The sequence below is a fragment of the Anabrus simplex genome, chromosome X, assembly GCF_040414725.1.
Source record: "Anabrus simplex isolate iqAnaSimp1 chromosome X, ASM4041472v1, whole genome shotgun sequence".
In the NCBI taxonomy this organism is placed as follows: domain Eukaryota; kingdom Metazoa; phylum Arthropoda; class Insecta; order Orthoptera; family Tettigoniidae; genus Anabrus; species Anabrus simplex.
In genome coordinates this window covers 164,096,160-164,110,378 of record NC_090279.1, presented here as the reverse complement: position 1 = coordinate 164,110,378, position 14,219 = coordinate 164,096,160, and the positions used below count along the sequence as shown (strand labels likewise).

The 14,219-nt window shown below is 39.7% G+C and overlaps 1 protein-coding gene across 1 annotated transcript in view; it reads left to right on the top strand.

The window, feature by feature from the left end:
- Window positions 1–14,219, top strand: part of LOC136886745 (fatty acid synthase) — a 367,163-nt gene that overhangs the window by 207,655 nt on the left and 145,289 nt on the right. Inside the window, exons 18-19 of the mRNA XM_067159549.2 lie at window positions 1,704–2,029; window positions 11,841–12,134. Coding sequence (XP_067015650.2) covers window positions 1,704–2,029; window positions 11,841–12,134 — 620 coding nt within the window. The remainder of the gene's footprint in view (window positions 1–1,703; window positions 2,030–11,840; window positions 12,135–14,219) is intronic.

Sequence of the window (14,219 nt, the reverse complement as noted above, 5' to 3'; positions counted from 1 at the left end):
CCAGTCAGTATCCCTCCTACACAATATTCCACTGATAACAATCTCCGCTTCCTTAAACTTCACCCATGCTGCATTTACCAGACCCTACACATCCCCAACTATGTTGGTTCTTATACCTGCTTGTCTTACGTTGTTAGTACCAACGTGAAACACTACCACCTTCTCCTTTCCCTCCTCCTTCTCTTCTACTTTCCTCAGCATCTGCCTCAACTTAATTCCTGGATAACAATCTACCCTGATTCCTTTTCCTCCACACACTTTCCCCACATGTCTAACAATGGAATCCCCCCATGACCAGAGCCTCAAACCTCCCCTCCTCATTTGATCCCCTCCCCTCCTGGTCAGCCTTACCTTCGCTGACAGCTGCAGAAGCTACTTCCTCCTGCCTTTTCTCCATCCCATGACCCTGTTTCAGCTTTTTTTTCCTATCCACCATCTATCTTGATCAGTCTTATGACCAGTAAGGTTCTCCTCACGTGTGCTGGGGCAACATCTTTGACAGACGGCTTAAGAAAATACTCTATCACATGAACTTACTTGCATGTGGTGATGGGAAGATACCTGCGTTCTCCTCTAGCATGTAATAATTGGGGTTGAGCTGTGTTTACCTTATTTTAATGTAAGTTTTCTGTAATTTAACCTTATATTTTAAAATATAGGTTTCTTGAGTTTCTTGCTACGAAGTGTAACCACCTGAGCAGGTGCTATATATTAAGGATGAATGAGTGTGTGATTTTATTGGTAGTTTGTGATCCCAGAGGAGTGTTTGTACCTCCTGGTAAAAGTGAGAGCTTTTCTGCACTCCTTTTTCCACCTCCATTGTGGCTAGTGTATCTTGAGTTATTACACTGCTGAGGTACGTAAAGTTTTCCACACTTTCCAGTAGATGGTTTCATAGCATGATGTTCGCTGGTCTTCCTTCTCTGTTTATATTGCCATCACTATTGATTTGGATTCACATATCTTGAGATTTAATTCCTGGAACTTAACCTTTCATTCTCTGAGTCTCAACTGTACTTGTTCCTCAGTTTCTTCCCAGATCATAACGTCAATCACTATAAGCCATTTAATTTAGTTCACCAGAGGTTTTCTTCATGTTCTTCATTATATCATCCATGATGGTAAAAAGCAATAATGAGGTTAGTGCACTGCCTTGCTGGATTCCACTTTTGGTGTGGGACCAGGATGAATGTTCGTTAGCCAATCACACATAGCTGGTACAGTGCTCATGCAGCATCTGAACTTTCCTCACTAGTCTCTTTAGCACATTTCTTTTTCTCAGGCATTCCCATATCTTCTCTCTTGCAATGCTGTCATATGCTTTCAGAATATCAAGGAAACCCATAAACAGATCTTCGCCTTTTTCCCAATATTTCTCCATTAACACACGGACACTGATGATTAGGTCTGCTGTGGACCTACTAGTCCTGAGGCTATACTGTTCCTCTTGTAACTTTGGATCTAAGATGATTTTCAATCTGCTTTCTCAAGAATTTTAAGCCCGTGAGAAAGGAGTGTTATTTTCTTGGTAGTTGGAGCATTTTTGGCAATTCTTTCTTAAACAGGGGAATAATGACATCCTGCCAAAAATATAGCCCCTTAATTGTTATTGGATTAGTAAAATAGGGAAACTTACTTTCCAAATTGGGTATATGTAAAGAAGAGCGATGTAGAACTAATACAACCTTCTTCTCTCCCTGTAGTGCTACCAGTGTATGCATGGGACAACATCGATACTGTCCGAGCTGGTGGCGTCGAAATACAGAGTCTGAATGCAAGTTGGATCGCTCGACGTAAGGTACTGGGAGAACCCGTTCTGGAACGATACCAGTTTATTCCTCACACCGATCTCTCAGAGCCCACTCTGAACCTGGAGCAGACTATCAGAATGTGTGTGCACATTGTGCTCGAGAACCACCTGGGAATAAAAGTCAGAGCATTAGAATTGGCTCCCAGCAAGAGTGAAGAAGATACAAAGCTTCTGGCTAACTACCTGGTCAATATCCTTGGAGATCTGCCTCTTATACAGGTGTGTAAAAGGATTAGTGAAGGTGCATGGGTTACAGCCATTTATATCCAAAATAGTTATAAGTAGGACCCAGATTTTGTTGATCTAATAATTGCCAAATAATGACACATAAAAAGACCCAAAAAAATCTAAAAATGACTCCAAATTAGCAAAAAAAGACTCAAAATAAAAAAAAATATTTATTTAGAACACATTATCTTTAATTTGTAAATTAAGCGACTGGAGGCAATAGATGGGCACTGCCCGTCCTCGGCTCCTAATTGCCATAATGATGAAAGATGGGCGCTGCCCATCTGCCATTTAAATCTCGAATTTCTTATTCATAAATATAGGTAGTGCTGATTATAGATATCTATAGAGTGTATTGAAGTATTTGGAAATTCCTTGACCACTATTGATTATTTTACGTAAGCATTTTATCTTTGGTGGATATCTGTTCAGTTATGGGTGTGATCATGGCAGGCAGCGCCAAGGCCTGAACGCAATAAAGTCTATCAAATCTGGTGAATTTTATGAGTGGGTGAACGAAGCTCTAAATTAAAGTGAATGTGATATAAATGATGATGAATTCAGTAAAGATAATTTTGATGACAATTTGAGTGAAAGCAGCGAGGATAGTGCAGAGTGTGTAAACGAAAGCGATGTATGCGCGAGTGATTGGGTCTGGATTCATGAGCCGAATAATCAAGTAATATTCCATTTCAGCTGTCAATGCGGAGTCAATCCATTGATTTCTCAACAACTGCTTGCATCAATTCTTCGGCGATGATTTCTGGGTGGAAATCATAAACGAAACTAATAAATATGCACACAATGCAATTCTGGCAGGCGGGGATTGTGCTAATATATAGAAAGATCTATCCATTCATGAAATGAAGGCTTATTTCGCGCTCTTCATAATGATGTCACAGAATATGAAACCTAACCTAAAGGATTACTGGAGCACAAAGAAAGCTTTATATTCCAGTGCCTTGTTCCTCTTTATTTGGAAGACTGTTTCAAAACTTACCACACAAAGAAAAACTTTGGATGCCCCTGAAATGTTGTATTCAATTGTTAGTTTGGCCATACTAAACCTATTTTTAGGTTAGGAAATAAATAAAAACAAAAAACCAGTAAATATTCCAGCATTCTTATCCTTCAGGACAGTCATCCCTTATATTAGAACTAAGCGAAGAAATATTCAGTCACAGGGGTCAAACAAATTCAGAATAAATTCGGACTTCAATCGGTTCATAAATATTAGCTAATAAGAGAGGGAAACAACTTTATTACATTAACAAATAAAGTGAAGCTGGTCAATACAGGAGGTGCAATAATAATACACAGTGTAATAATCAGTTATACCGTCGTTTTTACATGAAATTCAGCTTTACCCTCTTGCACTCAGCCTATATGCAGGGGTTTGCTCAAAGCAGCTCAAACTAATTTTTTTGATTTTGCAACCAAATTAAAAAAAATCAACATATAAACAGTTTAACACATATTGTATTGTTATTGGTAAAGCAAAAAAAAATAATAATAATAATAATAATAAACTTTGCAAATTATTTTTGAGAAATAAATAATGGTTTTCAGTGACAGAAGGATCAGACATTATTGTGTATTTCTTCTTTACTCTTAAACCTGAAAGAAAGAACATTTAATTCTGAATAATTTGATATCAATGTGATGTGTATGCTGCAATTCACTCATGAAGTATGGCACACAGTTATTCACTGTACTCGTAACTGTCATCAATGTCAGGTTCTTCATGGTCCAATACATGGTGAGCAGCTCTGACTGCGCAAAAATCTTCTGGGGTAAAATCGTCACTTCCCACATAACGGGAATCACTTTGGACCATTACTGTCTAAATTCAACTGAAAATTCCAGGAGATCAGAATCATTCGGACTTGAACATTATGAGAAAAAGATGATGCAAGCACGTGCAACAACGGAGTAATGAGAAGATGTATAATTATGATTCGGTAAGTACAGCGAACACGATATACCAAAGGACACAAAATAATCTCTAGACTGATAGCAAGATCAAATTGTTGTATTCATAAGCCAACCAAAAACAGATCCACACAATAACAACTTTGAACAACCACAACATGAACATTCATGGTCAACAGATTTCATTTGTCGAGAATTAAAAATATTTCGTAGGGCTGGTAGATATATCTGTTGAGAAAAATGCAAATTCAGTGCTTTACATTACAATCTTGATCATCTGTTACCATTTAACAGCCACACAAATGATCTAAATCCCTAAATAGTACAGAGCCGATGTTTCAGCGCCGTGAGCGTTCTCGCCATAGCCCCCCCCATGCCGACAGATCGGTGCACTGAGTGCAAGAGGGGTAGTTGATAATTTGTAATGAACTGACCAGTATGTCTGCAAATGGTTATCAACACTTCAGTGTTGAGATGGAAAGTATAGGATAGGAAGAAAGCCAGATAAATACAGGAAAAGGGAAGAAACATAAGATAAAAATCCAGATGGCCCGTCAGTGAGTGTTCATACCTGCCCTTCTGATGAAATGGAGAAGCAGAAACGAGGAGAGAGCCTGTTTACTTGAAGATGGATGACAGTGTATGAAGATGTGGAGTTCGACCTTGTTCTTCTGCGTTTTCATGTTTGTCTTTGTCTCCTCTTTCTGTCACTCCCTCTTCCCCTTGTCCCATTATGTGTCCCTTTTCTTGTTCCTCTTTCTCTATATACATGTGACTTACTTGGTTCCTTTTCATTACTCTATGGTCTATGAGTAAAGGAAATACCTACAGACTGAATCTGTTGCTTGATTCTTAATTGTTCTATTGTGTGAATTTAGTATAGTCCCGTTTGAAAGAACAAAGTTGCTACCAGTTTCTCGGTAATTATATATGTGATGGAGAGATTTAGGCAGTATTTTATGAGCCCCTTAATGCAATCACCCTGTATATAATTATTATTATTATCATTATTATTGTGAATGTGGAAAAGACCAAGTTCATGATCGTGAGCAAGTGGAGGTTCTTCCAGGCTACACTCGTCCTTGACACTGAAAAAATCGAGCGTGTTCAACAATACGAGTACCTTGATTGTAATTTGAATGAACAATGGGAGGTCAGCCAAGAGATTAAGGCAAGAATTGATCAAGTGCGTTACACCTTCATTAAAATGAAGAACCTCCTCAGCAATCATAATCTCAGTCTAGATGTGAGGCTGCGAGTTGTCAGGGGATATGTCTTTCCTACACTATTGTATGGAATGGAAGGGTGGGTTCTAACCCAGCCTCTGAGCAAAGAGCCGAAAGCTTTCAAAATGTGGGTCTGTCGGCGGACGTTACATATCTCGTGGACAGAAAGGGTAAGGAATACTGAGATGATGGAAAAACTAAAAAAGAAGACTTGAAGTACTCCTTTTCATCAAGAAGCGGAAACTTGAACATTTCGGACACATGATATGAAATGAAAAATACAGGATCCTACAATTAGTGATGCAGGGGAAGATCTCAGTTGAACAGAGATCTGGCCAGAGAAGAATATCCTGGCTGAAAACCTGAGGGACTGGTTCGAGATGATCACAATGTTGCTATTCCAAATGGCAGACTCAAAAACTAGAACAGCCATGATGATCACCAACCTTCGAGAGAAGACGGCTTGGCAAGAAGAAGAAGAGGATTATTTTGTCTGGTATTCTTTGTCTTGTGGCAATCTGCTGTGACAGAAAGGAAGATAAATAAATAATTTGCTTACTGCTGGCCCTGCACTGACGTTGTCACCTCTTGCCAACACTGCGGCTTCCCACAATCTTCATCACAATATCATTCCTTACTTACAGTTGGTAGGTATTGCCTAGCCAAAGCAGTAACAGTATGCTCAGTTTGTTGCTAAGGACGTGAGTTTGATTCCCCGACAGGAAGATATAGATATTGATTCCCATAGGGAACCCTTTTGGTAATGAGACAAAGTGCATTGGCACTGCCGGTGGCTCCAAGTAGACTACGCAGTGGCCTCCACGGTATGCACTAGCCATGTGTCTTGGTGGGTGTGCTATTTACCAACTGATGAGCCCAACTTGGCACACTGGGGCGAAATGCTGGCAACCAGGAATGAGTTAGCGGGAAAATTTATAATGTCCAATAACGGACCATTTATATTGGTATTATATATTGTTATCCCCAACAGGAAGTTGAAAAAGTTTACTGGGCTTACTCCAAAAAATGAGTACCAAGTTAACTCCAGACAACCACTCTACTCCATGTTTTACCTTGGTTACAGATAGTGGTAGCCTTTACCTCCTCTTCTCTCAAGGGTTTCTATGGCGTGTACGGAGATGGCTTTGTCATGTATCTTCTTTGACTCATACATACAGTCATTCTGAACATGTTTATCTCTTTCCTGCATGTTGCGTAGTAAAGCATACTGGAGTCACACATTGTGTCCCGTGGGTTGCATAGTTGAGCGTACTTGACTTTCAAACCGACTACCTTTGCCATCTGTCTGCTAAACATATAACTTCTTGGAACCAGTGAATTCCCCATGTTTCTTAGATACAACTGAGATGCAGGAATGCTAAAATAAAGTGTTTTGTTATACACTCAAGAAAATGGAAATTGCAACACCATGAAGGCATTGGTCGTTAGTGTTGATTTTCAAGATATGGAACGATGCCATGTAGGTATGTAAACGATCAAAGTTTCAGACCCATTGGATTGTTGCTACAGGTCTCCCCACGTGATTGGTTGCAGAGGAATCAGCTCCAGTATACGGACTCTGGTGTAGTGTAGTTGACTTGCAGTCTGTGCAGTGAAGTGTTCCCCATCAAACATGCCTCAACGACAGAGAAGAGCATGCTATCAACAACTGTCGCCGTTTGAGAGGGCTCGGATAATTGGGCTGTGTGAGGCTGGATTATTGCTAAGTATTGTCGCTGCATGTGTTGGCCGACAGGCATCTACGGTACAACGTGTATGGCAGCAGTGGTCAAATGAAGGTACCCACACCCGTAGACCTGGCACAGGCCCAGCGCGACAGAAACTGTGAGAGAGGATCACCGCATCATTCGGATGGCCTGGGCGGAACCTCATGCAACAGCAGCGCAAATTCGAGCAGCTATGGCACCCCACGTTTACACAACAAACAGTTGGTAATTGCCTGCGTGCAGCTGGCTTACGAGCCCATGTCCCTGCAGAAGGTGTTCCATTGACCCCACAACAGCGACGTGTAAGGCTGGCCTGGTGTCGAGAAAGATCGACGTGGGTCGACGAATGGCATAGGGTCATCTTTAATGATGAATCGCACTTCTATCTTGCCCGCAGTGATCACCGGAATCGTGTGCGCCGACGTACCGGGGAGAGGGACCATCCGGATCTTATTGTCGAGAGGCACACAGGGCCAACACCAAGCATTATGGTCTGGGGTACTATTGGCTTTAATGTGAAATCACAATTAGTGCTTGTTGAGGGCACTATGACTGCTTGACAGTACGTTGATAGGGTACTCAATCCATTGGTTGTCCCTATGATGGCGAACATTGCTAATGGGATGTTTCAGCAGGACAATGCCTGGGTTCACACTGCACGTATCTCCAGAGAAGCTTTCCATGGCATCACAACCTTAGAATGGCCCGCCAGATCCCCGGACCTCAGTTCTATTGAGCATGTGTGGGACATGATGGGTTGACAACTGGCCAACCATCCTCAGCCACCCACAACTCTGGAACAACTGACCCATGCAGTGCAGCAAGCATGGGCCACAATTCCTCAGGAAGCGATCCAGGGCCTTATTGACTCCATGCCTCGACGAATTCATCAATGTATTGCAGCTCGTGGTGGGCATATCCTGTATTGATTGTTGTCCAAACTTGTGGTCAGAGGGATCTGAAAGTGTAATCATCAAATCACAACCAAACACTCGTCCTGCATGTTCAATTGCAGCAATGTAGCACCACTTTTTCTGGGTGTTGCAATTTCCATTTTCTTCAGTGTATATTTTCTTAGATAGAACAGACAGCTGACTGAATGTAAACACATTGCAGCAACATGGCTGCACATAACCAATTGAGAGAAGAGGATATTTATTACAAATTAAATTAATATGTTGATGAATGCAATGGTTGTGAGTTTGAAGTTGTAGGTATGATAATAAAAATGGTGTGGAAAGCAGTTGGGACAGAAGATGAACCTGAGGGAAATCAAAATGGAGTATATTGCACAGGACAGGAAATTCTCATTCAGGTACCATCTCCTGTTAAAATATTAGGCCTACTTGGACAAAAAATAATTATCAGTTTTAATCCTCCAGTTAATTCTGTTTAGGACTGTGGGCTTACATAATTACACAATATTCCAACTAATATAAATTTATCTTCCAATCCCACTCAGTGAAAAATATTTTATAATTTGTATGTCCGAGAGGCAGTATGATTTGGTATCTAAATATCCTTATCCGATGGATGCTGAAAATGAAATAAATTGGGGAATTCAGGGTGAAGTCCTGCATTCTTTGAATTACCAAGAAAATAAGAGCCCCGTCAGGTCGGGCAATTCAGACTGGCTTTAAGAACAAGCAATTTAACATTAACTTGCACCATGTAGGATGCTTCTTGATGTATCGTTCCAAACTGGGGGTTTCCTGTGTGTAATTAGGTGATCTCAATGTATCATTTAAAAATAAGTATAGTGTATTTTCCCTTGTAGCAAATGTTGAAACTGATATCTTAAGTGGTTTTTACAGAATAAATTATTTAGTGAAGATACTCCACAACTATACATGACAAGCAAATTATTACTCTAAGTTTCACCAGAAAGTGAGTCAGAGATAGTCCATGTGAAAGGGTTATTCCATTTGTGAATCTGCATTTTGTTCACTGCGACCTCACAGTCTTATCTCTCTGAAGGAGATAATTTTACTAAAATGAGAAACTATCTTTAAACCAGTCTGTGTTCAGATCAATTTTGCTTACCAGAGTGAAAGCTGGGAAGACTCAGGATATCTTTTTCATATCTTGTAACAATGGCAGTGCAGCGGCTACAAAATGTGCAGGGCCAGCAGTAAGCAAATTATTTATCTTCCTTTCTGCCACAGCAGATTGCCACAAGACAAAGAATACCAGACAAGATTCAAGTATCTTGGTTCCACGATCACTGATGATGGCCGATTTGTTGAAGAGGTCAGTGCAAGGATATCTGCAGCCTGTTTGAAATGGAGAACAACAACCGGCGACCGGAGGATGAAATATAATCTTAAATAAAAAATGTATCGTATTGTCATCTATTGTACTGTTGCACTGTATGGTTGCGAATTTTGGCCGACTGCAGCTGAGACAGAGCATCGAATGGGTGTCATGGAGACTAAGATGCTGAAGTGGACAGCTAGCATCACTAAACTGGATTGCATCTCCAATGAATCCATCAGAGAGACATTTGGCGTTGCACCGATTCAAGAAAAAATGTGTGAGAGTAGTCTACGATAGTTTGGACATGTTGCAAGTTGTAAATCTCATTGTAGAGCCGTATTGAAATTCAGAATAAGAAGTTGATACATTAATAAAAACCACCTTTCCAATACATAGTAATCCTTTATATTTAGGATAAAACCATTAACAGATATTAAAATTAGGACATGTTTTGCTCATACTTTGTGAGCATCATCAGCCAGAATAACCTAATTCAAGGTAGGTCAGGGCCCTGATCCCAGTACATACAATGTAAAAATGTCTAATAATACAATGATAAAACTAATTACAACAATTTAAAAATGATCAGTAAAAATATAATATGTCTATTAAAACATTTAGTGACCATTAAAATAGCTTGAAGTGTAGGTGAATGATAATAAATGTTATTGGTGCATTGCTGTGAATGATTATTCTTACAGAAAGATGAACGTAAACTTCACACAATGGCGTTAAACTGTTTTACTATTGTGGACTGTTATCTTGTTACAGATGTCTTAAAATCACATGTGTTTGTTGAAAAATGAATTGTATGGATGGATAAAACATCGCCTGGTTAGCGTAATATGGCTATAAGAGACTCCCTCGTGTTATATTTCATCGTAGTGTTATTCAATATAAACTGTCGTTAATCTTCGAACAGGGGACTAAAAGATTTCATGGATGGAAAATATGAAACAAGTGAGCCCTGAAAAAGAAAAGAGAATATGTAAGTGTCAGTTGCTAGGATTTAAATATGTCCTGCTGTGGGGAAATCCTGGAAGAAGCGCTTACCCTTGTGTTGGTTGAGGAGTAAATGGTCCCTTAGTTGTTTACGGAGGTCTAATGGTCACTAACTTGTTGCTCTGTGTGCTGTACAATTGTGATCGTAGACGTGGGGAAGATGGCGAAAGGGGAATGGAGGGCGTGGCATTGCGCAAGTTATGAGCTGAGAGAGGGGATGCAGTTCCTTTTACTACTGGTGGATTAAAAGCATGTTTATAGTGGAAGATTTTCATAAAATTGTTGGCATTAATACCAAAATTAGCGATTAGATTGGGGATTTGTTCAACTATGGGACTATTAATGTCCGAGATATCATTTAAATTTCTATTTTTATTAAAATGATGGACCAAGGAAAATTAAGCGTTTTCATACCCGGTCATTAGACTGCTCTTGTTTGCATATTTTAGTATTTGCATATCTTGACCGATAGTACTGAAAGTATGCCCCATTTCCCTCATATGGATACTCATGGTGGAATGTTTTCTGTGCTTCGAGGCGTTGTAATCTTCCAAATACCTTATTCTAAAGCTGTGGCCAGTCTGTTCAACATACGAAAAATTGCACTGTGTGCAACTGAGTCTATATATTCCCGAGTTTGAGAATTTGTCATAAATTGTATTAATGGAGTTGGAATTCAAAAAAATGTTATGGTTGGTATTATGGGTCCAGTATGCAATGTTTATATTGTGCTTTCTCAATGGTTTGGTAATATTGTAAATGGCTGGATTAGTGAACGTAAAAATGGCAAAATTTGTCTTTTGTTTTTTACAGGGATTAATGTAGTTTTATTGTTTGACTTAATTTTACCTATGATTTTGGTGATCATATCAGGTTTAAATCCGTTCAGCATGGCTTATTCTTTGATGAAACGTAGTTCTTTTTTCCGATTGGCATAAGAAAGAGCAATATTCAAGGCCCTGTAAACCAAGCTGTAAAATGTTGCCTGCTTGTGGGAGTGGGGGTGCAATTATTATTTTTTTATTTTTTTATTGTTAAAGGAGCGGCAGATGGTTTCCTATAAATTTGATAAATGAACTTTTCGTTATCTCTAGTCAAAGTTAAATCTAAAATGTTTAAGGAGTTGTTGACCTCGTCCTCCTTAGTAAACTTAATATTGTTATTAAGGTTGTTGAGAAAGGTGAGTACGTTTTCATTATTGTTCAATTGTCTATCTATGATCGCGAAGGTGTCATCCACAAATCGTAGCCATTACTTTTATTGATTATTGAATTGGTTTCCAAATCGTCCGTGAAGATGTTAGCGAGAATGCCGGAGATTGGGTCGCCCATTGCTAGTCCCTTTTGATTGTATATTTCATTATTGAAAGTGAAATAATTATTGTTAAGTACAAATTGATTTTGTTTCTTTCAAGAATAATACCATAATAGTTACAAAACCGGACAAAGGCCCCACAACGGTACTACTAAATATGACGGCTGATGACAGAGCTGTTGAGGTACAAACCAGCCTCTGGGTTGAGCACTCAACACAAACATAAATCTAATTTTTGTGGTGAAGATGGTTCAAGGGTCATTTAAGGTCATTGGTGACACTAATACAATTTTCTGTTGTACCAGTACCAGAACATTATATTCATGTCATTTCTATCATTTCCAGGCAGAAGTTATAGTTCTTGCTGAGAAAGAAAGCAATCAACTGTCCAATCTTGATCCAGGAGTGCAAGTTCTGTCTCAGCAGAAGTTTCCAGCTGATCATAGTGCCTTGTTAGTGGTGGGAACAGATATCATTCAGGATTCCAAAGCCTTGAGAAATGCCATTGAAACATTAGCAGATGATGGATGTATCCTTGCAAGAGAGAGGCACTCCGTGGACCTGCGCGCCATCGAACAGAATCTACACGTAGTCGTCAACAGAATAGTAGGGAAGGAGAGGTTTTTGCTTCTGAAACAGGTTAGTAACAAGAAATGCTCCTTTTACAACTAGAGGGTATTTAACACATTGAGGTCAAAGGCCATACAGGCTGTGTCATTTATTGCAGAAGACTAATCCCGCATGGCGTAGGTTCTCTGGTTTTCATTGTTGTTACTAAAAAACAAACGCGCTATGTGTGTTGATCAACACTGGGGGGTATAAAATTTGGTTCATATAGTTCTAGAAAAAAATATAGATGGCAGCAAACTACAGCTCTACACATAATATTCTCCCTTTAAAATTGTGTCAGAGCCGCGTCGACTCAACAGCAGTGTGCATGTAATGGCAGCCAAGCGTGAACCTAGACTGAACAACAGTGATTTATACCAACTGAACAGACCTAATGGATCACACATAATAATTTTGTACTAATTATTACGTAGATTTATCTCTAGTACAAACAATTATGATTGGCCTAAAAACCAAATAAACTCAAAATCAACCATATTTTATTAAGGTTATATATGAAGGTGGTTTGAAAAGTTCTCAGAATGTACTAGAATTAAGTATCTTACCTCGGTGGAACTGTTTTTATTTTTCAACATAATCTCCCTGTAGACTAATGCATTTGGTCCAGCGATGTTCCAATGCCTTGATCCCATCTCGAAAATGAGATTCCTCCAGGCCTGCAAAATACCTCTCCAATTCGGCTGTCAGTTCTTCCCTTGTAGAAAATCTCCGTCCACCAAGGAAAATTTTCAGCTTGGGGAATAGATGAAAGTCTGATGGTGCCAAATCAGGTGAATAAGGTGGATGTGGCAACAATTCGTACCCCAGTTCATGAAGTTTTGCCATGGCAATAACACTTGTGTGCAGCAGAGCGTTGTCCTGATGAAAGATGAACATTTTCCTTGCCAAACCAGGCCTTGTTTCACGTATCTTTTCCTGTAGTTGGTCTAGGAGGTTTGCATAGTATTGCCCCGTAATTGTTTGGCCAGTAGGAAGATAATCTATCAGCAGAATGCCTTTTGCATCCCAGAAAACTGAGGCCATGACCTTTCCGGCCGAATGCACTGCCTTTGCTTTTTTGGTGGTGGTGAATCAGCATGTTTCCACTGCTTTGACTGCTGTTTTGTCTCTGGGGTACAGTAGGGGACACAAGTTTCATCTGTAGTCACAAACCGGCACAAAAAATCTTGTTGGTTGCACTGAAAACGGGCCAGACTTTGTTCGGACATTTCCAATCTGGTGCGTTTATTGTCCAATGTCAAGAGCCGCGGCACCCATCTTGCGGATAATTTTTTCATACCCAATTCTTCAGTTAAAATATAATATACCCATTCATAAACATCACTACAGCTTCAGCAATCTCCCGCACTTTCAGTCGACGATCCTTCATGACCATTTTATGCACTTTTGCGATAAATTCTGGGGTCATAACACTTTTGGGCCATCCACTACGCGGATCATCATCTAAGCTCTCCTGACCAAATTTAAACTCGCTGGTCCATTGGCAACAGTTGAAAATGAAGGAGCAGAATCCGCCAGTGTGTTCTGAAAGTCGGCATGAATTTCCTTTGCTTTCATACCTTTCTTTACAAAGTATTTAATCACTGCTGGAATCTCAGTTTTTCCATTGTCACAAATCACTACGCGGGAACAACAACAAAGAGTCGTCACTACCACACTCCTGCAGCTAGAGCAATGACGCGCCACGTGTTCACTCACAAAGGATGTGTGATTATTGCGCGGGAACCTCGTTGCTCTAGCACTGACATTTAGCGATGATTCCAAGAACTTTTCAAACCGTCCTCGTATTGAACTTAAATCTAGTAACTTCAATCCACTATTTCCAAAGTAAGAGATCTATCAAATGCATTACAGTTTATACAGATATGAAGTAGAAAGTATGAACTCAAACATAGTGATATAAAAAATTACCATAATTTAAAAATCCGAGAAATAACCAGTCCAGTGGATTAACACATTGAAGACTGAGCAGGTGAAGTTAGATCTTACATTGTGGACTGAGCATTTGGTACATTTTCACAATTCTATACAAAAATAACTGATAACCTCACTTATAGCCTCAAACCTGTTTTGGATTCAGCGATGTTTGAGCTA